The following is a 27,796-nucleotide window of genomic DNA, read 5'->3' on the forward strand; positions in this document are numbered from 1 at the left end:
ATTCTATATTCAGTCTAAATTCCAACATTGGTGTGCTTGGCCCCTTAATTGCTCCTTGCAGCTATATTTATTTATTGATTTGTTAAGTAGCCGTGTGATGGAGTGGCTCATTTACCTGGGGCATCATGGTGAACTCCACGTTATCAAGCAACTGTCGGTTAGTGAGGCTGGTTGAGATCACCCTTCTTTTTGTACCTATTTGGCTATTAAAATAGCTTGATATGAAAAACGTATCACTTTCATATAAAACCACTCCAATACCTATGTTTTTGTTCCCTAAAGAGGCAAGAAGAAGAATATATATTTAGACACTTGCAGAATACAAAATGCTCTCTGACTTTTTTAAGCAAGGCAATCTAAACGAGTACACAAAATATAGAAATACAAATGATACCCAATTCCTTTTTTAGGTTGATTTTTAAGTGGATGTCAATGGGTTGTCCTGTAGGGATTGTCATGTTAGCAGCCTCTGTGCCCAGACTTACTCTGTCAGGAGTAAAGTTATCTGAAAGACCTAGATAAATACACATTAGTTTGTATTATGTTAGTTTTAATTAGTATTAAAGTAGTTATATTAATTTAAATGTAAAATATACAGAATTTTTAAAAATTTAATTAGTCATTTACTCCACTTATTAAATAATAGTAAACATGAAATCAATTTGCTCTTTGTCAGTCATTGTCCTGGCTGCAATAAAAATTAAATTACAGTTTGTTTTTTTGTGTAATCCATTAAAAATAACTGTAATCAGATTGCTCAAATTAGAAATAATAATAATCAAAATATTATAAAAAATTTTTTATTTATTTAGTATTCCAGATTATTTGTAATCCATTACTACCCAACTCTGGTTGTGTAGTTTTAATGATACAATTATGCAAGTATGTTTGTATTGGGTTTCTTAAAAACATTGGTAACACTTTAAAATAAGGTTCCATTTGTTAACATTAGATAATTACATAGTTTACATAGAGGTGCTGCGTATGCGGCGATTCGCAGCTACCTAAGTGTCAGTTCGTTTGTACGTTTGTTTGTCTCGCTTTCTTTTTTCAGTGTGAGTTTAAGGTGTGGAAATCTTGCCGGGTGGCCATTTAATTCTTGGAGACTTTTATAATTGCACAAATCACTGCATAACTTCCAACAATATGCCAATTGTTAATCCCTGTTAAATCCTTTAGGAAATTTCCAAACAGTAAAACATGGGTTACGAAATCAATTAAGACCCTCCTAATCAGAGAGAAATAGAGCCTTTAAAGAGGGAAATATGGTTGAGAATCATAGGTTAAGAAGAGAAAATAAATGCCAAATTAAGAGGGCCAAGGAACATCTTGAATCAAGATAAAGAATGGGGAACTTAGGCTTTGCACGGGAGGGGATGCAGTTGATAACAGGTTTGGTAAATAGTCAGAAAAAGAAAAAAATTGGTTTAGATGGGTACAGTTCAGGCAAACAATTGGCAAAGGGTTTTTAATGATTTTTATTTAAGAATTTGAATTTATGATTTTAAAAAGGAAATTGAGGTTCCCCGTCTGTCACTCACTTCGACGTTGTGTCGAAGAAGCGACACTAGGGGTCTCTCTTGAGAGCCTCGCACATCTCTGAACTTGAGAAAAGGCCAATGAGAAATTGCAGACAGAATTTGGCCCCCGGACAAATTGGACCCCGGTTGTGTGAGCAGCGAGCTGCGATTACATTCCCACGAATTACCCGCCCCCCGACACGCTCATTGAATTCCGCTCGGGGTGACAGCGCCTCCGAGCTGGATGATGTGCTCGCCGCTGCATCGGAAAGTGTTCCGGCGTCAGACATGGAAGACTCGATTGGGCTGCCACCCTCGGGTCAGCACGCCCAGTCAGAGGCTGATGCCCAGAACTCGCCCGCCGTCACCTCCTTTGGAGCCAGCAGACTCTGCGTGCTACTCACATCCCAGGCAGCCTCAACATGGCAGCGGTTGCGCTATCATGACAGGGTATGCCCAGCGGAGAGTGGAGGCTCCAACCCCAGTCGGTACAGCTGATTTGGGAGCGGTTTGGCAAGGCACAGGTAGACCTGTTCACCTCCCGAGAGACCTTCCACTGCCCGTCTAGTACTCCCGAACGGAAGCTCCCCTCGGGACAGACGTGCTGGCACACAGCTGGCCCAGGGGTCTGCGCAAGTACGCATTTCCCCCAGTGAGCCGTCTTGCACAGGTGCTATGCAAGGTCAGGGAGGACGAGGAACAAGTCATTCTGGTAGCCCCCTTCTGGCCCTCTCGGACTTGGTTCTTGGATCTCGTGCTCCTCGCAACAGCCCCACCCTGGCGAATTCCCCTGAGGAAGGACCTTCTCTCTCAGGGGCGGGGAACCCTCTGGCATCCATGCCCCTAGACGGGATGCGGAAGATCTAAGTGGCCTACCACCTGCTGTCATAGACACGATCAACCAAGCCAGAGCTCCCTCTACCAGGCAACTTTACACCCTGAAGTGGTGCTTGTTCACGAATTGGTGTTCTTCCCGGTCTGAAGACCCACAGAGGTGCGCAGTCGGGTCAGTGCTCTCATTTCTGCAGGAGAAGTTGGAGGGGAGGCTGTCCCCATCCACCTTGAAGGTGTATGTTGCCACTATTGCGGCCCACCACGACGCAGTAGACAGCAAGTCTTTGGGTAAGAATGACTTGTTTATCAGGTTCCTTAGAAGCTCCCGGAGATTGAACCCTCCTCGGCCAAACCTGTTCCCCTCCTGGGATCTCTCAGTGGTCTTCTCGGGCCTTCAGAGACCCCCCGCTAGAATCAGATGAGCTGAAGGCCCTCTCCCTGAAGACGGCCCTCCTGATTGCGCTCACCTCCATCAAGAGGGTCGGGGACCTGCTAGTCATTCTCTGTCAGCGACACCTGCCTGGAGTTCGGTCCAGCAGACACTCACGTCACCCTAAGACTGCAACCGGGCTACGTACCCAAGGTTCCTACTACTCCCTTCAGAGACCAGGTAGTGAACCTGCAAGCACTGCCATGGGAGGATGCAGACCCAGCCCCTTCGTTGCTGTGTCCGTTACGTGCTTTGTGTATCTATTTGGACCGCACGCAGAGCTTTAGACATTCTGAGCAGCTCTTTGTCTGCTTTGGTGGACAGCGGAAAGGGAACGCTGTCTCCAAACAGAGGCTTTCCCACTGGGTGGATGATGCCATAGCATTGGCCTATCACACCCAGGCCGTGCCCGCCCCCTTACAGGTTCGAGCACACTCAACGAGAACTGTGGCATCCTCGTGGGCACTGGCCAAAGGCACCTCCTTAGCAGACATATGCAGAGCAGCGGGTTTGGCAACAACCAATAACTTTACAAGATTTTACAATCTCAGGGTTGAGTCTGTTTCATTCTTTGTTTTCTCAGGTCCGAGCCAGTAGAACACGGTAACACGGTAACAACTGACCGGGTGTACCGCTTGCACCTAGTGCCCTTTCCCTCCACTGAGGTAATATCGTGCACTCTTATCCCAGGAGATCCCACTAACTCGGCTCCCTGGATGACTCCTCCCTAGCCCTCTGAGTCCCGAATTCAGCAGAGGAATTCCCCGACCAGACCTACTACGAGTACTCAAATTATTCTGTATTGGAATAGGTGCCCTACAGGTCAGGCCCCCTGTGTGTACTTTCCGCGGTACGGTCCTCTTGTGAGCGGACCCGCGTCTCCCTTGAGCAGTCCTCACTGCCCCCCGGTTGCCGTGTTTGTAGCAACTCCTCCCTCCCAGTGAGGTAGGGTCTACCACCATGCCATTCTCCACATGCGACCTGAAATCCCAAGTGATGTATTACACCTCTCTTTACCTCCCCCAGCCTGGGCAAGTGTGGTCTCCACTGGGTCTTTCCCCCCTGAAAGAATAGGAACTGGGAAAGAACGCCTTCCCTGATGCATATGGCCCCAGCCGCTTTAACTATATGCGAGAAACATAGAGAGAGAAAAGGTGCGGCTGGCGTGGCTTGCTCCCATGCTTGGCAGGTCGCCTTGTTCCCTCCATATCGGGGTGTAGGGAACCAGAAGGTTATGAAGATCTTATGGGGCGTTGGGGAATGGTACGTACAGTCTGACATGGTCTGTCGCTTTGGCACGCAACTGCCTGCCCGCACTGTTGTCAGTAGCGCACGTACATGGTTCAGCGCATGGCATGATTCAAATTGAACCCCTAGTGTCGCTTCTTCGACACAACGTCGAAGTGAGCAATAGACGGAGAACGTCTAGGTTACTGTTATACCTCCGTTCCCTGATGGAGAGAACGAGACGTTGTGTCCTCCCGGCCACATCGCTGAACCGAGCCACTGTTACAGCCGAACCTCATTGTTGGCTCCTCAGGCAAAATCCTGAATGAACAGACGCATTTCCCTCCCTTTATACTCGTATGTCCGGTGGCGGGACATTCAAATTCTGTCTGCCAATTTCTCATTGGCCTTTTCTCAAGTTCAGAGATGCGCGAGGCACTCAAGAGAGACCCCTAGTGTCACTTCTTCAACACAACGTCTCGTTCCCTCCATCAGGGAACGGAGGTTACAACAGTAACCTAGACGTTTTGGCTGTAGGCTTTACACGAATTGTGCTTGTGTTTTCTTTGATGTGGGGGAAGTGATAAAGTCTTTTAACCACTGTAAAAGTAGAAAGGCACCTGTACCAGACAATATATGACGCTGCTTACTCAAATAATGTGCTGAGCAACTAGGACCAGTTTATGAGATTTTTGTTTTGTCACTCCATCAGCAGAGAGTTCCTGATTCCACAGTGATCCCGTGTCTAAGAAATGCCATAGATGATTTTAGTCCTGTTGCACTTACATCTTCAGTTATGAAGTGCTTTGAGAAGTTGGTAAAGGCAGAGATAATGAAAAGGACCCAGTCTCTCTTAGACCCTCTATAGGGTAAAGCGAGGTGTTGAGGATGGAACAGCAACCCTCCTCCACACAGTGCTTCAGCATTTGGAATGCCCAAAAACTTTAGCAAAATTGCATTTCATCATTTTTCATCTGCTTTCAATACCATCTAGACCTACATTTCAGTAAGGAAACTTATTTATGATCTTAGTTTGGTTCTTAGTATTGTAGGTTGGATTTTAGATTTCCCTGTACAAAGAACACAGAGAGTGTTTGACTGGTTGGTGTCATCCACAGGGTCACCACAAGGTTGTGTCCTCTCTCCTCTGTTTATTTTGTATACAAATGATTGACACAGCCTATCCAAAAATAGGCACATCGTTAAATTCGCAGATGACCCTGTAATTGTCAGTTTACTGAGTGAGGAGGTCACTTCATGGCCCTGTGATTGATGACTTTGCCAGATTGTGTGAGGATGCATTCTTAAAACTAAATGGTCTGAAAACCAAAAGATGAATATTGATTTTAGTCACAGGAGGCATTTGACTCAGCTACAGCAAACCACTATTTGGGGAAAGGAGGTTGAGAGTGTTGAACAATATAAGTACCCGGGTACCATTTTAGACAATATATTGGCAGCTAATCACAGAAGCTGTGTGCAAGAGGGAGATTGCATTGCTTGAGGAAACTCAAGGTCTTGAGGTCTTTTAATGTGGACAAATCACTGATGTGCATGTTTTATAAATCTTATATTGAATCAAGTTTATCCTTTTCTCTGCTGGGTTGGTTTCTTGCCATACATGTTATAGACAAGAACTCCCTTGAAAGGATTGTAAATCAGTGCAGTTAAATAACCCTGAAGGAGCAGACAAGCCTGGCTCAGTTATGCCAAAGGCAGGTGTTGTGTAGCCCAGTGCATAGTGTCAGACGATCCCAACCAATGCACCATGAGATTCAGACACTCCCATCTGGCATCCTACCCATCATTAGAACGAATCGGTTTGGATATTCTTTTATCCCCTCAGCTGTAAAATTTTTAAATTCAAATCAAATTCTGGGAGGAATATAAAATTAGGTACTTAATTATATTTTTGTGTGTTTATGTATTTGGTTTGTGTTGCATTGTTTTTAAAGTTATTGTTATTTGTTTAAAATGCTGCAACCAAATTGCCTGCGAGAACTGAACTGCACAGGAACTAACAATGAAAAATAATTTTACAGCATTTATTAATCTTGGTTAATGTTAATTTCAACATAAACAAATATATATTTATAATGTAGTTTATTAAGTTGTATGCGCTAACATTAGATAATTCATTATGAACTAACATGAACTAGAAACATACAATTGTATTGTAATAAACTAACATTAACCAAGATTAATAAATGCCGTAAAATAAATAGTTCAATAAATCGTTTGTGATAGATAATACTTTTGATAATGTTAACAAATGGAACCTTTTTGTAAAGTGTTACCAAAATAATAAAACAATCAAATATTTTAAAGATCTATGAGAGTTTAGCATCCTCTTTAGTTATGCCTTTCTAATAACATCAAAGATATAAGAATGACACTGGGAGACCTTTTAAAGCGAAAAATTCCACTTCTGGGGTTCCACTCGCCACATTGATGTATTGCACTGCCAAGTTTGGCTGCACCAGTCCGCCAGATTTTGAAGTACTCATGTGCAAAGCAAAATCCTCCAAAGTCCTTGTGAGACTGTAGAAAGGTACAACACATGCAAAGATTCACTTCCTGGAAGACATACTCCCATGACAAAACAGTTCCAAGATATTACCATGGTTACCATAGTTTCTTGTGTTATTGTATGTATGTCATAATATATATATATATATATATATATATATATATATATATATATATATATATATATATATATATATATATATATAAATAATACATTTTTAAAAAAATCGAAGACAGAAATTTGTGGTTTTGTTATTGTAATACATTCATATGAGTTCTGTGTGTAGGTAGAAGGGTGTAAATACTTCTCAAAAGCAGTATAAGTGTCTTTGGAGCAATGGCTTTGATCAACATTCATGAGCTGACTGATAATGCACACTACTGCCACTGCAACTGTCTGTACAATAAAAAAAGAACGTTTGTATTATTACATCTCGTGATTTTTAACTCGTCATATTGGCAAATGAACAATTAGACTGACATAAAGAGCAAGCAAACACAAACTAATAAGCAACTTTGAGTTCATAAACTCATTTAACATTAAACAGCTTGCTTTATCTGAAATTGTCTTTATTTATTTAGCAATGAATGATTAATAAAAAATAATTAGTATATTGTTCAAAATAGGATTTAAAGGGACAGTTCACCCAAACACTTACCCTCATTTTGTTCTAAACACCTATGACTTTCTTTCTTTAGTGAAAGACAAAAGAAAACCTTAGGCATAATGAAATCCTCAGTCACCATTGGCTTTCATTATATGGAGAGGGGAAAAAAGATGCAATGAAATTGAATGATGACTGAAACGGTTAGTCCCTAACATTTTTATCTCCTTTTGTTTTCCACTGATGAAAGAAAAGGGAAAGAATATGGGTTCGGACCAACACTGAGGTCCCTTTAAAGCACCAATGAGGTTTATTGTATGTTTATACATTGATGAAGAAGGTAGAATATAGCATTCAGAGGACTTGAAAAATTCTTGCCTCATTTATCTGAGTGGAGCACAGTAGGTTACTAGCAATCTCAGCCGCCGAGGTGATGTTCTGGGATGTTAGCTGCTCTGGTTTGGATGTGAGCATCTGGACACTGAAGGCCATGAGCACATTCTGCTCCAGAGAGGCATTAGTCACCTAAAAAAAAATACAATTGTCATTAGAACATGTTTTTTAATTGTTTAGGTCATGTAAAATGTAGCAAATTATTGTGGCCTGTATCATTAGAACCCAATTTTGGCTGGTTTTAGTCGTTTATCCAGTCTGGCCAAGCTGGTGATCTGCTGAAACATGTCAAAAACACCTCGAAAACCAGCCAACTGATCAGCCTGAGTCTGACCAGGCTGGAAGGCCAACTAAAATCTGCCAACAAGCTTACTGTAGCCTGGTTTTAGAGTTCTGAAAAGATCTGCCACATATATGGTAGAAGCACATGCGTGCACACACAACAAAATGTCATAACTAGTAATGTTGTCTCGAGCATATGCCCACCAAAAATAAGTTGATAAATAATATGAAAATGAAAAATATATTTCTTACACATTTTACATATGTACTGCATATAAATATATGAATTTTAGCGTCCAGATGCATGTTTTATTTTTGTATTGGGGGGGGGGGGGTTTGGGGGGGGGTTATAATTTCACAATATGCCCACCTCTTCAGACACTGCTACACCACTGTTATCAGAGACATTTACTTACTTTGCTTTGGATGCTCTCCAGGGTTAAGCTACAGTCCAGACGTTTAATTTCACCAAATGAATGTGTGGAATTCAAACACTGAGCTGTTGCCTTTGGAACGCCAGCTAAAAAGCACATACAAGACCGTATAAAAAATGAGAACAAATAGCATTAATTAGTACAATGTACATGCGAAACATAAAAAAAAATGTGGGTTTTAAATAGGCTGTTAATCTATTAAAAACTTTAATCGAATAATTATATGACATGCCGAATAATTATTAGAAATACTAGTAATTAATCGCATATGTCATTATTTGCTGAGAAAGCACCCCGAAAAAAGACTGTATATTTACATTTACACTGATGAGCCAAAATATTATGACTACTCACAGGTGAAGCGAATAATGTTGATCATCTCCTAACAAGGCCACATGTCAAGGTCTGGGTAGATTAGATGTTAAGCGAACAATCAGTTCTCGTAGTCAATGTGTTGAATGCAGAGAAATGGGCAGGAGGAAAAGACCTGAGGGACTTTGACAAGGGCCAAATTATTATGGCCAGATGACTGGGTCAGTGCATCTCTGAAATTACAAGGCTTGTTGGGTGCTCACAGTTAGCAGTGGTGAGTACCTACTGACAGTGATTAGAGGAGGGACAAACCACAAACCGGCGACAGGGTGTTGGACACCAAAGGCACATCGATGCGTGAGGGCAATCAAGGCCATCCTGTCTGGTTCGAACCGACAGAAGGTCTAGTGTGGCACAAGTCACAGAAAATGTTAATGATGGTTACGGGAGGAACGTGTCACAACACACAGTGCATCACACCCTGCTGTGTATGGGTCTGCATAGCCGCAGACTGGTCAGAGTGCCCATAATGACCCCTGACCACCGTCGGAAGCACCTACAATGGGCACGTGAGCATCGGAAGCAGTTGGAGCAGTGGAAGAAGGTCGCCTGTTCCGATGAGTCCCATTTTATATTACATAACGTGGATGGCCATGTACGTGTGCGCTGTTTACATGGGGAAGTGATGGCACCAGGATGCACTATGGGAAGACGACAAGCCGGTGGAGGAAATGTGATGCTCTGGGCAATATTCTGCTGGGAAACCCTGGGTCCGGCCATTCATGTGGATGTCATTTTGACATGTGCCACCTACCTAAACATAGTTGCAGACCAGGTACATCCCTTCATGGCAATGGTATTCTCTGATGGCAGTACCCTCTTTCAGCAGGATAATGCGCCCTGCCACATTGCACACATTATTCGGGAATGGTTTAAGGAACATGATAAAGAGTTCAAGGTGTTGCCTTGGCCTCCAAATTTCCCAGATCGCAATCCGATTTAGCATTATTTCCCATATTATCGAAAATATAAGGCTACAGTCAACAGCAATCCATTTTTCTATTGAGGTTGTAAATCTGGCCTGTTCTCAAAGGCCGCACTCGCTTTTTTTAATTGTCGGTCTATGTACATGTTTAGATGGATGCTTTTGGAGCATCCATTGATTTTCAGCATCATTTGTTACATATTTTAAGGTGCTGTGTCAAGTAAAAAGTTATTAAAATCTTTAAAATCACATCTCGAGACACATTCTTCATTCTGTTGTGCTTCTATCATCCATCAAAACGCACCCATGCTGATGTAGCTCGTAAAAACACAAAAATAAATTTACTTCAAGCTTGAATTGCTTTGATGTTCTTGGATAATACATACTTTCATTATGGAAATATAATTCTTTTTATAATTAATCGCACCAACACAACAAGGCAAAAACAGAACTTGTGAGCCCAGTGAGCCCAGCTATAGAACATAACTTCACCATTCAGCTAAACTCGTCAACGATCAAACCATTCAGGACAACTAGAGATCTTGGGGTTGTGTTTGATGATCAACCCTTATGGACCACATCACAGAGATTGAGAGTACAGCACATTTGCACTGTACAACATTAGGAAGATCAGAACTTTAATATCTGAGCATGCTAAACAACTTCTTGTCTAAGCTCTTGTCATTTCTAGACTGGACTACTGCAATGCTCTTTTGGCAGGACTTCCTGCATGTACTGTCATACCTCTGCAATAAATCCAGAACGTGGTGGTGCATTTGGATATCAACGAGCACAAAAGTGCGCATGTAATGCACCTGTTAATCAAACTGATCTGGCTGCCTTTGGTTGTATGCTTAAGTTTAAGGCATTGATGCGCACTTACAGAACAGACACAAGTTCCGCGCATAATTCAGGACTTCAAGTCTATGTGCCCTCCAGAAGCTTGCGATCGGTGGGTGAATGATGGCGCGTGGGGCCATCTAATAGAGGCACAAAATCAATTTCTCTGACTTTCACTTAAAACATTCCTCGATGGTGGAATTAGCTGCTGAACTTCACCTGAGCAGATTATTATCTAACTATTATCAAGAAACATCTAAAGACACATCTCTTTCATGAGCACCAATCCTATTAATGCACTGAATCTCTTACAAAAAAAAAGGAAAAATAAAATACAATTCTCACTATATTCTTTCACCAGTGTCTCTCACTTTCCTCCCTACTTTTAATTCTCTGAGCAATTTGAAACTGTATTTAAGCACTTCTTGTGTTAGTGCCTCCATATGACGAATCGCTTTTGCTGTATTCCTCATTAGTAAGTCACTTTGGATAAAACTGTATGCTAAATTAATAAATGTCAAATGTAAATGTTATACATAAAATCGACAGCCCTTGTTTTAAATGATAAAACAGTAGACATGCTTTTCAAATGACATCAAACATATTTGGACACTCTCTGCTTGTCAACCCTAACAATTACCTATCAGAAAATGTGATTAACTGCACCTTTGTACTTTGGAATAAATGGTAAATGGTCTGCACATATATAGTGCCTTTTTAACCTTAACGGTATTCAAAGCACTTTACACTGTGACTCATTCACCCATTCATACATCAATGACGGCAGAGCTGCCATGCAAGGCGCTAGCCTGCCATTGGGAGCAACTTGGGGTTCAGTGTCTTGCCCAAGGACACTTCGGCAAGTGGAGTCATGTGGGCCGACCACCAACCCTGCGATTAGTAGCCGACCCTCTCTACCAACTGAGCCACAGCCACCATAATAAATGAAATATGTTTTGAGTAAACATCTAGCATCATGTGTTTGCAAATGAAACTTGTTTTGATAGTTTATGTAATGTAATAACATTTATACATTTTGAGAACTTTAAATGTCCAAATATTTTTGGGGTCACTGTATGAGTGTTTATGACTATTTATGTTACTTGTAAAAAGTGGAGAACATTTATACCATTGGTTGTTCCTGTAGTGCATAACTGTGTTGAATACGTTATCTGGCCAATGACAGCGAGTGGAAAAGTCAAACCATTGAGTGTTTCCTCTGCACAAAATTTACCTGAAACAATACCATTTGGGAAACAAAATTCAAGCACATATTAATGTATAAGCAAAGACCTGTGTGCAAAAATGTTCCAAAGTACATGTTTTACTCAACAAATTATAAAAATAATCACTGGTTTGTTGTCTTGAAATGGTCTTACTTATATTACAGGTCTCCCCAGTCCATTCATCAGGGCAGAGGCAGACACCAGTGTCCAAGAAAACCCCTCTAAGGCACTGCAGGGAGGGTTGAGGAGTGGTTAAATGCAGGATAATGTTGGGGATGATGGGTTGCAGTGACACAATGGTCGAAGTGGTTTTTGTTGGCAGACTGGAGGTTGTAGTAAGTAATGTGATGGCAATGTTGGCTGTATCAGATGATGTACTGATTTTATTGGGGTTTCCAGTCGCCTCAATTTCATTTATGTAATTCGGTGACAGAGTATCCCAAATGTTCACAACAGGTGCTTGGGTGATTGGTGCACCTTGTACTCTCCCATTTTTGAGTGACATCTGATTGACAAACGCTATTTAAAGGGAAGGAAAAACAAATATTTAGGTGTTTTGAAATAATGTGATTTCATTGACATTATCAACTTTCATGACCTCACATTAATATGAGAGACTTACACAAAATGTTGATTAAAAAAAAAAAAAGAGTTTGAGATGTGTGTTTTTAGAAGTTTATGTTCTAGTACCAAGATACAGAGTCTTTAAAATGTGCCGCTCCTGCGCAAGATGCTGAAGAAACAGCAATATGCGTGTGCAACAGTCAAAGGCATTGTCTAGTACTGCATGTTAACAGAGAAAAAACTCTGTGGATGGATGCTTTTAATGTGAACAGCCCCTTAACAATTTGTCAATTCCCAAATATACATTTGCTAAAACCCTTTATAGCTTGTGTATGAAAACTCTTTCCCATTGGCATCTTTGAAGTATTGTGCTTCAAAAATTGTAGTCATCTACTCTGCCATACATTGTTACATTTTCCTTGTCAATGTCAAATACTGTAATTTGCACTTGTATATTATTTGTGTGGTGTGAAATGCATTTTAATGCATTAATATGTTGTCATGACTGTTAAGCCTCATACCTTTTGCCATCTAAAGTATATTTTTATGGTCATTTGCAAGTGAAAGTATCACTCAAATGCACAGAATTCTTTAAATGACCATGACACATGCAAACCTGTAAAATTCAAATTTAGTTGCTAAGCAATAAAATTAAGAGGTGAAATGAAGCACCTATAGGCTACTGTTGGTACATTCAAAATTATACAGCAAAACTAATATAAACAAGGTTCGGGAGGAGCAAGGTCATTCAATCCGACCAATCACATCGCTAGAGTAAGCGTATATAAACAGCCGCTTACCTCTACATGGTGTCGATGACTCGGCTCATCATACGCAACTTCGCAGCAAAGCATTCACCTTTACCAGAACAGCTATTCCATCCAAACAATCTTGTTATTCAACAGAAACTGCCACAGCAGCTCATTTGATTTTTGCAGTATGACTGCTACCACGTGAAGTGTTATATATTTACTCTGTCTTTCTTTCCATGCTCCATTCGCCAAAGCAGTTTTTAGCTTAAAGTTACTTCTGCAAACTGGCTGCTTCAGCTCTGTACACATGTCAAACAGCTCTCCACGACTGCTAATACGTTCTCTTACCTAAACTTTCCATCCTGAGCTGCTCTGGCTTCATGCCAATCGAGATCTATTACAACTTAATTTGAACTAGAGGGAAACAAAGATTTAACTATTTGATTCAATCGATATTCCAATACTCCCCAGCATTTCAATATGGTTCTCCCACACAGGTGATTCCTGTCAGCCTCACAACCTCGCCGCGCAGCTCGTTTAGGGCATGATTCTTTTCGTCATCTTCTAACATGCATATCACAATTATTCTCCCTTCAAAGTGCCATTCGGAGCGCGATTTATCCCATTCGGAACACAGGAGCAATCATGCGACAACGAACTCCTTCCAATCGACCTATACTCTAATTACAACTTCTTTTCAAACCAACGGAGTCATTTTAGTGCCAGCTCGCTGCCACGCATCACTCGCTCTGACCATTCCACAGCACACTGCAGATATACACAGCCTCTTTCCGAAGAGTCACAAGCCGAATTCAGCTCCGCAAGAGGTGGATCACACACCGTGAACCAACTCATTCATATTCATTCGGCAAACCGTCTCGCCTCTCAGCATTCGAGCCCTAATAACACAAAGCAAGCCACACTACTGTAAACTGTGCTCTTATAGTATCTATGGAATCCAACTCTCAGGCACAAACTCTTACGATTTCATGCGTCCTCGTCAAACGAGATGAGTTACCCCATGCCAATAATACAGAGTTAAGAAATGACTCGCATTACATTTAAAAACGATCTACAAAGCTCCAAACCAAGCTGCCTTCTAATTTCATGACAACTCAAAATGACGTTGTTCGTATGCACACATGCAAGTTTCCTGACATTGTTTCACACATGTTCCAGACATTTAATCTAGAAAACAATTACGTTCAGGCATCCGCAGATGCTAAGTTTACCACATTAGCATGTTTTCTATTGGCTCAACACATCCCTAAGCAGCACAAGCAGCACATCGGGCTCTGCAACCAAACCTCCTACTGCACTGCAAACAGTGCAAATACACTGTTCAATCTCTGCAACCGTGGCATCTTTAGGGCCATATGACAAATTCCCACTACACAGCAAACAGTGCAAATGCACTGTTCAAGCGCAGCAACTGTTCACGTGCCACAACCTTGGTACGTTTTTCAGACCATGCATCTCAACCTCCATGTAACCCATATTATGCCAGTCATACCAAACAAACTAACACCCACCTAGCAAGTGACAACAATCGGGCTGTTTCAGGTCTTACTAAAACAGTTCATCATAAGCCAGCCTCTCCGCATCAATCAATTTAGTTTGAAAATAGCTTAACATACGCCCTCACGTCGAATGCCTTGCTCAACCCATTCATACCCCAGAGGGTGTTCTTGCTTATTTCCACACAATCTATTCTCTCTGCCAACATCCATCCCTCTACCCCTTCCTACCTATGGGCCATTAGAGTGGATTCCCACTTGAAGCTGCCTCCGCTGGAGAACCCTGCTCCAGAACCATTGCCTTCTTCACTTTATCCCCCTCCCTTCTACCATTTTAATCTCTCTTACTCTTCTCTGCACAAGGTTGCCTCTGCAAGCGAACTTCGTCCCAAATCCCTCCTCAGCTACCCATAATTAAAGCAGAACACATTCCAGGCTCAAAAAAACATATTGCTGACACTTTCAAATTTTTTCTTTCTGAAATCCAGAGCCTTGGCCCTAGAAGCAAAACCCAACACCAACCCCAGTTCCTCCCCGTTCAGAACCAGATTCCAAGAAATCACCCTCTCAGACTCCATCTCCGCACCCCCCAAGACTCCATACTTCAAGCCATTTTCCCCCCAACCCTACAAAAATGTCAACACTTACCTCTACATGTCGTCGAGTCTTCCGGCACCCCTCCACCTCCCCTTTCTCTTATCTATTCATTAATAACTAATATAAATCCTGGGGGGTATTTGTGCTCAGGTCAAGCCTTGAGTCCTTTGCCCAGGACAGTAAGCCACAAACCTTTACACTATCCTCTAAGCAGGATTACATTAACTTTTGAATTACTACAACCAGCGTGAAGAAAAATCTAAATGTAAAAGGTCTACATATATTTTTCTCTCTGACTATTTTACTGAAAATTAACTTCCTCTGTATGGATCTATAATTTTACAATAATTTCCTTACCAGCAACAAATATGAACAGCACCATGGAGTGATTCTTCATCTTGCAGTTAATTGTCCAGATCTGGTTGTGGAGCAAAGCCATTCGTGGTGATGACCTCTGCAGGATGATCTCAAATGTTGAGCTTGACATGATATATTTGCATTTTTAAGAACAAAGATATAGACACCATAATGGGCAATTTTTTGCAAAAACCAAACATGACAGGAAACACATTGGGTTTGGCATGTTAAATCTTTTCAGTATATTCCTGTATTTTGGTTTCAGTATACAGGAATTATAAAAAATATATATATTTAATTCACAATGAGAAAAGTTAAAGGTGCACTCACTGATTGTGCTGCTAATTTATAAACTTTAAAACAGAAAAAAGGGAATAGTAGTTTTGGAAAATATATTAACAATGATCTTCACTCGAATGAGATGAAGACTTTAGTCATATCCAGGGTTGGGTGTGTTACTTTGAAATGTATTTCACTACAGATTACAGAATGCATGCTATAAAATGTAATTGTAAAGTATTCAGTTAAATTTCTCAAGGTCAGTAACATAATCTAAATACTTTGAATTACTTCTTCAAGACTGGCAGATTTTTCACTTATTTTGACTTTAAGAATCTGCCAGTACAGTAACACAAAATGTACATGTAAAAAAAAATATTTATACTTTAAATAAAAAGTATAAAGCATGTAAAAAAGTATCTTATGCAGCGTTGCTTCTAAATCAAGATAGAGAAAATGTATCTTGTTTTGGGGATTTTTTGATAGTTTTACACAAAAACAATACAAAAAATATCATTAAGAATACGATTTTTGCCATAATGTCAAATGTCTCACTAGAGAGAAAACAAAAATCTAACATGGATTTTCTTGATAAAAAGAAATGTGATCGTGACTGGTAACATGTGGCTAGAAATAACATTTTAGCTTACCATAAAGCTAAATGTTCACGTGACAATTTACACAATTTTAAGGTTTAGTTCTATTTTTGCTGCTCCAAACTTGCTTCTTTGTCTGCTCGTATGAATGTAACACATCTTAAGAAAGTGTTTCACCGCTGTTTAAATGCTCTTTCGATCACATCATTTATATGGATAAATGTTTTACAACTGAATAGACTAAATATTAAATGAAACAAATGACAATAAAATGGAAAGTAATCTCTTCAGTAATCAAAATACGTTTGAAAGTAACTGTATTCTGATTACAAATTACCATTTAAATAGTAACTGTAGTGGAATATATTTACTTATATTTTGTATTTTAAATATGTAATCCCGTTATATGTATTCCAATATTTCCCAACCCTGGTCATATCAGTCTTAAGAGAAAAAGCTTCTTTGTTCTACAGTACATGGTGTTGGGTGCACATGTAAAAGTGCCACCATGCTAAGGTCATATGACCAGACGAATAGTTCTCAATACATCTCAATAATCCCTTGTAATTCAACACTTTCACTTGAAGAATAAATTAATCATGGCTGACCACGAATGGTGCATTTTTACAATGACATTCGTAATGGAGAACTTGGATGTTAGCGAACATAAACACAAAAATTATTGAGTCCACTTCTATTGAAAATTATTCACTATCTGACTTATTATTAAACAATAGAATGGAATAAGATAAGATATTTGTAACTAGTCTAAGTCATATCATTATTATTACGTATACTCAGTTTTGGGGAGTAACGCAATACATGTAACAGGATTATGTATTTAAAATACTAAATATTAGTAATTTTATTCCACTGCGGTTTCAAATTAAATAGTTGATAATAAGAATACAGTTACATTTAAAAATAGAGATACTTTGCATTTTATTGTCATTTGTTTCATTTAATATTTAGTCTGTTCAGTTGGAAAATATTTATCCATATAAATGATGCGATCCGAGGAGTGTTTGAATAGCGGTGAAACACTTTCTTATGATTTGTTTCATTCATACAAGCTCTTTCACACTGTTGTGAGTGAAAAGGTGGATATGATGTAATTGAGAAACTTTCACTTGGGAGCTTAATAGAGTAGCTACATTGTGTTTCTACACCTTAACAAAAAACAGTTAGAAACTCTTTGACAGACGAAACATATATCCAATAAATACACAATTACATGCCTTGTCAATGTTTTGTATGTGGTTAGGGTATTTTTACAAGAAATGCTAACCAATGTAGCCTTTAATATCAAATAGAAATCTACAAATAATATATTTTCTTCCTTATTCTATGAAAAGAATCCACATATGATCAGAAAAGGATGTCGTTGTGTACACTCGGTGGGGATTTGAAGTTTGAAGCAGCAAAAATAGTTAACCTAATAGTTTAAAATTGCCATGTGAACATTTAGCTTTATGCTAAGCTAAAATGCTATTTCTTGCCTTTACATGCACCTGTTACCAGGCACGATAATAATTCATTTAATTCATTTATGAATTTTATATTAGGGCAAAGAGTGCAACAATGTTATTCTTAATGAGAATTTAAATATTGTTTTGCTGTAAAAATATCTAAAAATCATTTAAAACAAGACAAATTTATAAATTTGTAATAAAATTGTTACAATGTATTGTTTTCCAAATTATGTATTAGAGTAAAATAGTTTTGATATAATAACATAGCAGGGTGTGAGTAATAGTGTGAAAAATATGTGTTAATTATGTCATAAACAGCCATAGTACCTGTGATTTGTGTGAAAGTGAATAAAACGCACAGTTGTTGTAGCGCCTTAGTGTTAATTTCACCAGGAAACTGCAGCAAAACATAGAAAGAGGCACTTAAAACTCAAGACTGAAAAATGTCGTTATAGTAACCTTCATTCTGTGAGACAAGGTTGGATCTCACACTGAAATCGGAAACAGGAGGTTGACTTTTCGTTAGCTAAAATCGGTCTGTGCCTACCGAAATTCAAAACACTGCCCCCAGTGGCCAAAGTGGTATGTGTTGTTGGTCGTATGGGTATGTATGAGCTCCATTTTCTTAGTGTCCACAGAGGGGCACCAAAAACAAGTTGTTTTTCAGCTGTACAGGCTGAAAAACAGTGAAGAGGAATGTTTATTTTATAACCTGTACCCCAACACAAACCCCAAACCTAAACCTAACCATCAGTGAAGTAAAAATGTAGGCTAATGTTAGAGTAAAAAAAACAACAATCTCTGAATCGCGCTCATCCCTGATTATGCGAACATGATTACCTCCTTGTTTTAACATGGCATCCAAACCCGGGTCTACCAAGCTGCTGATGCAACACACTTCCAACTGTGCGCAAAGGGAAGGTAAGCACACTTGAGTCGATGCAAAAATGTCTGATGGGAAATGCCACTTGTCAGGGAGTCGGCATAATCTCGGAAACAACATGCCGACTTCCCATGTCATCATGTTCATTCCTAAACCTAACCACTTTTCAGCAATATAAAAGACATAACATTCAGATAAAACTATAGAATTCCATAAGACAGGTTTGTGTGAGGAACAGAGTTACATTTCCACCTCCAAGACAAGTGATTTTAACTTTGAAATTAAAAAATTAGGGCTTTGCTGCAATCATTTAAAATATAATGGAAACTGTTGCATGACAGGAACAGTGTTTCAGTGCTGACTGCCATTGTGGGTAAACAAAGTGATTTCATGTCCAAACAAATAGTGTTGTGTTGACGATTGGAGCAGATCAAACATTTAAGATAAATTACATAATTCTCAACCTCATTTTCTTATTCAAATTTACCCTTGAATCAGATCAAATGACTGTCAGAGCATTTATGCATTCTAGATGTCACTGATGAATAAGCAAACATGTGGTTTGCCTCTATTGAGCATTAATAAAAGGCAAAAAGAAATGAACAATAATCAAAAATGAGAAATTATCCATTTAAAATATCAATATGTTTCAATGATAAACCAGTATTTATCATAAAAAGACCAATGTGATAAAGCAGAAAACCAACATCAGAATGAAAGGGTTTATGTATGTATACAGTGTATATATCCTTAAGCTATATAGTTGTGCAGGCTATCTAAATATCTCATCTTGAATCCACAGAGCTTATTATTCTAAAAACAAACAGGAGGCTCATATTTCTTATGGAACAAAGCCATTTATCATGCTGTTTTTGAGGGAGTGACTGTGATCTAATTGGTAGTTCACATGACATGTCAAGAGATGGCACCATCTAAAACTATTTTAAAATGCACTTATATGTACACAATTAATATGGTTCAGCATGTTAATTAGTGTATTTAAATTCTTATCTTTATTATGGCACAAAAGCTAAATACCATGAAGAGGTGGGTGCGAAGAACCAGACATGCAAATCAGGGAGCCAACCTCTGCTATGTTCTGCAAACATTGATACTCATTAATCAAATTGTTTGAATATGGTATTATTAGTAACAGAACATTTCAGATGACAAACGTTTTGCCCAAGAACATACAGAAAATAAAAACTGAACAAGGCAAGAGCAAAGGTTAAACACGTTAATCATTGTAAGCTAATAAAGCTTCAGAACCTGTTCTTCAAGCGTCATGTGAGAGAGATGGCGGACAAAACCTTTTAAGATATAGCTCTTATTCTGGAAACCAGATGGGTTTTAAAGTGGAGACCTAAAGTCCTCATTCTAATTGCACAAACCCAACACCTACATCTGTATCATACATTCAATTGCTACCATTCAATATTTTGACAGTAAAAACAAAATAAAAGCCATTTCACATTGAAACAAATACATGAAATTCAAATGCATGCACCATTTGAATGAGACACTGCAGATTTATTTTTACATCACCCTCCTCTCCTTTAAGCATCAGACTGGGAAGCTTGGATAAAATACAGTAACATTTCAACGTTTCATTTTTTTGTAAGGGTGGAGCTTTCGATTAGGTACACGAGTACCATGCTGTATGTTGTTTTACTCAAGGAGCAATTACTAGTTATCATTTACCATGTTAATATATGCTATTGCTAGATAAAAGTAAGCTTACTAGCGTATAATTACAACATACACTGGTGTGCGAAGACATTATGACCACCTGATTAATATGCTGTTGGTCCTACGCATGCTGCCAAAACAGTGCCGACCCGCTGAGCCATGGACTCTACAAGACCCCTGTAGTATCTTGCACCAAGAATAATGCCTGCAGTGTGGCAGGGCGCATTAATCCGCTGAAATAGGCCACTGCCATCAGAGACTACCATTGCAATGAAGGGGTGTACCTGGTGTGCAATGATGTTTAGGTAGGTGGCATGTGTCAAATTGACATCCCCAGGGTTTCCCAGCCAAACATTGTCCAGAGCATCACATTCTCTCCACCAGCTTGTCGTCTTCCCACAGTGCATCCTGGTGCCATAAATTCCCCAGGTAAACAGTGCACATGTACACGGACTTCTACATGATGTAAAAGAAAACGGGACTCATTAGACCAGGCAACCTTCTTCCACTGCTCCAAGGTCCAGTTCCGACTCGTGTACCCACTGTAGGCACTTTCCACGGTGGACAGGGTCATTATGGGAACTCTGACTGTTTTGTGGCTACACAGGCCCATACGCAGCAGGGTGTGATTCACTGTGGTGTGACACATTCCTCCCGTAACCATCAATAACATTTTCTCTGACTTGTGCCACAGTAGACCTTCTGCTGGTTCGACCAGTCGTGATAGCCTTCGTTGCCTTGTTGCATTGATGAGCCTTGGCCGTCCAACACCCTGTCACCATTTTTTGGTTTGTCCCTCATTGAAACATCCGTCAGAAAGGACTCACCACTGCTGATCGGGATCACCCCACAAGCCTTGCCTTTTCAAAGATGTTCTGACCCAGTCATCTGGCCATAACAATTTGCCCTTGTCAAAGTCACTCAGGTCTTTCCTCCTGCCCATTTCTCTTGCATTCAACACAATGACTACGAGAACTGATTGTTCACTTACCATCTAATCTACCCAGACCTTAACATGTGGCCTTGTTAGGAGATGATCAACCTTATTCGCTTCACCTGTGAGTGGTCATAACCTTGTGGCTCATCAGTGTATATTATGTAAAACTGAGGAAATTAATCATGTTAGGGACAAACATAAAATCATTGTGGTTTCTTAAATAGGTCATTTAAAAACAACTTTGTTCCTTTATCCTGAAATATGTTTACTGACAAATAATAGAGATAAACCATGAAGAGAAATAGGTTCATTTAACTTAATTGATTGATGTGGAACAGGTGAACAAGATTATATCGAAGTGAAAGCACTTTTATTTTCAGTGTATAAAACATTATTTTTTTAGGTTAAGTACATTTGTAGTTACACTGTTAACCTTACCTCTAACCCTAATCCCAACCTAACCCTACTCCTAAACCTACCTGTACCTCATCCTCAGTAGCAAATTTTGCAGAACAACATGTAGTTATGCTGTAAAAGTATTGTATGTATTTTAATGTTAGTACATAAAGATACTTAATATAAAGTGACCAAAAAGTTTGCTCTGTACGTTTATATTTTTCTGAATTACAAACCATATTTTGCAAATGCAGTCAAAGTTCAACATCATCTACAATGTAACTGCCAAATTAATCAGGCATCTAATAGCTCACAATAGTTACATTGTAGATGATGTTGAACTTTGACTGCATTTGCAAAAGATGGTTTGTACTTCAGAAACTTTTTATAAGTATTTGATCGTTTGTGATGTTTAGAAACAATTATTGGGACAGTGCATACTTTACTATTGCAGGCAAATGCTTTTTTAGTCACATTGAATAGTCCAGACTAGATTTTAAAAAAATCTTTTTTTTTTTTTTACTGTGTAGCATACAGATGGCTTCAAAGCTAACTGACATTTAAAGACACAAATCTTTGAATTATTTTGAACAACTTTTAAAATTTAAGTAACCAAGGTACAAAAAAAATGACCCTTATACATTGTTTCAACTTCAAACAAATTAACTGTCAATTAAAAAATGCAGCATATTTAAACGTTAATACTGAAAGGCCAAAGAAATCATCACTCGCATTTTCTTTTATTTCTGTGTTTAAAAACAAGATTTTATTTTTCAACAATGATGACAAGTTGAATACAGCAGAATATTTTTAGACATGACTATTTTTAAATTGATTACATTGCTGAGGGTCTCTACACACCCACTGGATACCTCATTATTGAGGATATATTCCTCAGGGATGTCTAGATCCCAATGACTCCCTTGTGGATAAGACTTGAGGTATCTGGAAGAAATGCAATATAGCCTACGTGGTGCAAACAGAGAGAGCTTACAATGCCAATAGGTCAAACCTAAGCCTGGAGGCAAAGACGCTGAGATCTTGATCTGGGGTTGGAGCCAGTGGATGAGGACATTTAAAGCTGAACATCTTTACCGAATCTGATCTCCTCTCAGGCTCCGATGAGTTATTCAGGTAATCAAAAAAACTTATGTGATCAAAGAGCCCTCAAGAAGTTGATATAAAGACAAACAAATGGTGGACGAGAGACATGTCACCATTACTCTCCACCAGTCTATTTTTTCTTTTTTTCTTGTGTGTTGGTGAACCAGGCATCTAACAGCTTTTTGCTATAGTATATCTGCCAGCCATGTACTTGAACTGCAATAATCATCAGTAAATACATTATAGACACCGCAGAGAAACCAAAGATGAACCTATAAGCTTTGCCATGGCGATAAAGCTGCTGAGCAACTGGAAACATTTCCATTCCACCATAGAGAAGGGGGCCGACACAGAAAAGCCCAGCGCTGATCATCGAGATGACCAAGTAGCTGATGTTGTTTTTGGGAAGAGCCATGAAACTGAAGACTGTAGGTATGATGCTCAGGAGATAAGTATATTCCCATTGGTATGGAGCGGCCACCACCTTATGGGATACCAGGTTCAGCTGGCTGACCACTACCTGTGCTGCTACCAGCAGCCAGATCACTGCATGAGCGATGTTCAGCTTCTTGATCTCTGCCTTTAAGGAGACACTGGGGGGATAGAGAAGGGTCAGTTTAATAAAGCACTTCAGTCTCCGCCTACCTTTTCAACTATCTGGGTTCTGGAAGTATCTTCCCCATTAATGTTTTCCATAGGGTTATCATAAAATCTATCATAAACGAGTACTATGCCATGAACCAAATCAGCCAGTTCAGAGGTGAATCACATTACAAACTTTGATTTGAAGCAGAAAAGTATTTAAAATCAAACCAAAAGAAAATGTTCAAGACTGTGTACTTACAGTCTTTCACAAAGGTATGAACTACACTCCCATGAAGTATTGCGAATGATGTAATCGAAGTAAAAATAATGGAAACTTATAAAACTATACATTTTAGGTTGTTCATTTTAAGTAATAAAACATTATATTTTAAGTTTACTGAAAACATATTCCAATATATACAAATATGTGTGTAGCTTGAGGGTGTGGGGAGCCCAACTCGATTGCATCATTCACAGTGCATCATGGAAAGTGGGCGGTCGCTGCTGGACTTTGGCGGGCTCTGTTAGACACAGTTCTCTGATTGGTGGATCTGTTTCTGCTTGACCATGGGCAGTGTAGTTGTTCACCAAGAATACCACTTTCCACGGTTTTCTGAGCAACCACTGGGCGGCACCACAATGATTCTAATAGTCTGTTTCAAGGTTTCTGGTTTCGAGATGCAATGTAAAACTAACAGAAACTAGTGATTAAAATGGAGAACAACCATTTTAAGTGTTCGTTGGAGTAAAAATTTATTTCAGGCAGAAATTGTGCAGTTGTTGGTAGTCATAACTCAACGTAGTTAATGATATCAGCATAACTAACCTCGGTCCATCGTTTCATGACATCTACACACTGTCATTGTCAATAAAAAAACTGAAGTATCTGTGCAACTCTGCGACTATACAGCTACATGTTTTTTGATAATTTTTTCAAATGTAATTCTTTAAACATCACATTACCCTACAAAATTATATGCTGAAGCAGGTGAAAACACAGAAGGCCAGAAGCTGAAAATAGGCGAATCGCTGAACACTTCCATGTACAGGAAAAAGGTGGATTACCCAAGATTTTTAAACAAAGAAGTTGAAATAACACAGACTGATGGCTTCAAAAAAGGTATTTACCATTGATGAACAACCTCTGAGTTCATGGTACATAGGTCTTTAAGGTTTATAAGTTATTGTTGAAAATCAATTGATGGATTTTTACTTCCAGAACCAGACTGTTGCGCTCTAAATCAGATAGATTTTACAACTTCAGGCTTAAAGGTGCTGTAAGCGATTCATTTCATGGAAAGCCATGCAAACATTTTCCAACTCCCTGAAAGATATTAATGAAATAAGTGCCCCGAGATATCTCATCGGTCTCTTTGACAACTCTAGACTCTAAACAGCAAATAAAACAAATAGTCTGCGGACAATTGCGCTTTCTACCCATCAATCATTTTGTGCATTCTCATTTATTGAGGCATAATGCATTTTTATGACATTTTATTCATAACAGTTGTTAGTTGAGGGTGCTATTTTACTACTGTTGTTTTTAACAACCGCTTCTACTCTCAATAAAGCTAATTTTGGTTTCTTTGGAGTTCAGGGTTTTGGAAAGGGGGGGTGTGGCTAATCTAATGGCTCAGGGTGCTTCTCATTTATTATGCATCCTCATTTCCATTCCTTGCTTCCTAGCTCATGAGAAAATGATCCAAGGAAAGAGAACGAGGACGGAGGAATCATGTAAATTGAAATCTCCTGCTCACTTACGCCTCACCTTAGAGTGCATTTTTGCGCAGCTGCAGTACCCTGGCTGTGCTTTTAGAGAATTGATATGTCCTTTATGATGGTAGACTTTGAACGGTTTCCGGGTCACAGGCTCGAGGACGGAGGAACGAGGAGACGAGGATGCACAATTTAGGAAATGAAAAGCACCCCCAGTCTTGTGAACAGCTGAAATCGCTTACAGCGCCTTTAATCTTGTAAAGGTTTTGAATTTTTTTTAAAGGGTTATAGTCATATGTATAAATGTAGTAAATAAAATATTAAACTTACATAAAAGAATTGGAGTGAGCATAGGTGTGAATGTCAAATAATTCCACCACTGGTTTGAGCGTATTTTGCTATTTTTGCCAAGTAAATGCAATCCTAAAACACTAATATGAATCATCTTATTTATTATGTTTACACTAAACAAACCAATTTACTGAGAACTCAAACCGAATATATTACTATGAATCATGTTATTTATATAGGCACAAAGTGAACCAATTCAGAACACACATGTACCTCATCTGATAGTGTGGTGCCACACGCTCGCGATGCTGAAAGTCATTGCCGTCAGTTCCTGTGGCGCGTGGTCCTGCTCGTGATGCCATGACAACCCACCTTCGACAACCTGAGGTAAAATTAAACTTGTTAAATTAATGACACCATGTTTCTTCGGTGTTATAAGTCACCACGACACGACACAATCCTCTTACACTTCAAGTGGAGAAGTATGCAGGTAAACAAAAGAAATACCGACATTCGACAACCTGAGGTAAAATTAACGCGTTAAATTACGCTGTATTGTTGTGTGAAAAGTCCAACAAAGCAAACTACACACATTTTAAAGTTAACAAGGTGTAAATATTTTAACTACACTGATGAACCATAGTTGCCTGCTATGTTACTAACAATGGTAAAACATTGTGTTTAATAGTGCGACCCAGGCTGCGGGACGTGCCCGGAACGACATCTTTAATAAGATGCGTATCACACAAGTGGCTCTTTAATTAATATTATATGTACGTGTATGTATGTATGTATGTATGTATGTATATATATATGGCGGGGGTAGAACGGGGCCGGTCTGTGATTTCGCACACCCGGCCCCTAATTAGGCTGATTAAGACCGAGAGGTATAAAGGCACCTGGGGACGGCAGTGCGACACAGAAAGAGTTAAGGGCAGCTGCCCGACACCTGTGTATGTGTGTGTCTCTTTGTCTTTTCTGCTTAAGTTTATTATCAAAATATTATTTATATTGTTAAGCCGGTTCTCGCTGCCTTCTTTCCATTGAACTGTGCTACACTGGTTCCGCAACCCGGGAAGGAGGAGGGACGTGCCGTAGTAGAGTCCTCGCCACTACCATCCACCCCAAGGAAGCAGCCACGGCCATCCTGCAGGGGACGGAGGAGCCCGACTGCCTGAGAGCAGAGGAACGGCCGCCGACCACAAGGGAGGAGGGGCTCCTTGCTGACCACCTGGAGTGCATCAATGTCGAAGCAGAAAGGGTTCCAAGACGAAGATCGCAGTCTTGAAGGAAGAAAATTCCTTGAAAGAAAGAAATGGTGACTGACCTCGTCACTTATATAGGCTTACTTCAGGCCAAATGGGGCGGGGCTCAGACACCATTGCCAATCAGAAGATTGGCGTGATTGTATAAGGGTTTTAATAAGGTCATGTGAAGGACACTTCCCCATAGTGCTTACAGCAATGTCGAGTGAACTGAATCGAAAGGGGGAACCCACCTCACCATGAATTTATTCCGAAAAGAAACCTGGTTTTAAATATTTATCGCGGCACTAACCTATAACACAGTAAACGTTATGATTTCAGGGAGGAGTAAGAAATGTCAATTTATCAGGAATATAAATCCGCTATCAAAAGAGAGGACCATTAAAACAAAAGTGTGTCTGTAAATCATACAAAATGACTTATGCTTCCGCAAATAATCTCCATTTTGTCTTACAAAGAGTATCATATATTATTTTGAACAAAGTATAAATCACGACTATGCCAAAAAGCCAAAGGAATTGAACATGCTTGGTCTTTTTCAAAAAGCGAAGATTTTCCTAATGAGTTCACGACCGTATTAAAAATTTTCAAACAGCTGGGCGACATACTAATTAATCCACAAGATGATTTGATAACTGGAATTCAAATTATCAGCCTATTTTCTGTTTCTAATGCAATGAAACCCGCTCAGATCCTACAACTATTATATATACACACATCGAGATTTACTGGCTTTTGCTGACGTTTCCTAGAGCTCGCAGAGATCCCATCACAGTCACGATCATAATCAACTTTACAAATAAGCACAAGCATCTCTGATATATGTCCCAACATATGAACAGGCGCACACACACAAAAAATCTTACCTTAATTTAACATGCACCCACCAACAACTTTATATCCACTCTAGAAACGAGAGCAACTGTAACTCTTCTTCTTCTACTTGTGCGTTCGCTTCGTTTGGGCTATACAGCGCCCTCCTTGGTGTGGAAGTGGAACGACTTCTTTATTTTTCTCTGGGTGAATCTTCTCTGGGCGAGTCATCTTCTCACAGCAAAAACAAAAGAAAAATTAACCCTATAAATTCTGGCATATGAAAGATTGAAGATATGAAAGAAAAAAACATTTTTTTTTAGTTAAAAAAAGTAATCGTAAAAAAATTCATATTTTTTATGTATC

The 27,796-nt window shown here is 39.4% G+C and overlaps 1 protein-coding gene across 1 annotated transcript; it reads right to left on the minus strand.

Moving 5' to 3' along the window:
- Nucleotides 1-22,391: 22,391 nt before the first annotated feature.
- On the minus strand, nucleotides 22,392-27,619 carry jagn1b (jagunal homolog 1b). The gene is made up of 3 exons (XM_052124092.1): nucleotides 27,484-27,619; nucleotides 25,626-25,734; nucleotides 22,392-23,353 (listed from the first exon to the last, which is right to left on the minus strand). Exons 2-3 carry the CDS (start codon nucleotides 25,712-25,714, stop codon nucleotides 22,891-22,893), a joined length of 552 nt encoding a protein of 183 aa, XP_051980052.1. The 5' UTR covers nucleotides 25,715-25,734; nucleotides 27,484-27,619; the 3' UTR covers nucleotides 22,392-22,890.
- Between the last annotated feature and the right edge of the window lie 177 nt (nucleotides 27,620-27,796).

This window comes from Xyrauchen texanus, chromosome 50 (assembly GCF_025860055.1).
Source record: "Xyrauchen texanus isolate HMW12.3.18 chromosome 50, RBS_HiC_50CHRs, whole genome shotgun sequence".
Taxonomy (NCBI): domain Eukaryota; kingdom Metazoa; phylum Chordata; class Actinopteri; order Cypriniformes; family Catostomidae; genus Xyrauchen; species Xyrauchen texanus.

Excerpts from the sequence above, each read along its gene's own strand:
- jagn1b (XM_052124092.1), bottom strand. The coding sequence starts at position 25,714 with ATGGCATCACGAGCAGGACCACGCGCCACAGGAACTGACGGCAATGAC. Across the intron at positions 23,354-25,625 it reads GCACCACACTATCAGATGAG|TGTCTCCTTAAAGGCAGAGA; the intron begins GTACATGTGTGT and ends CTATCCCCCCAG.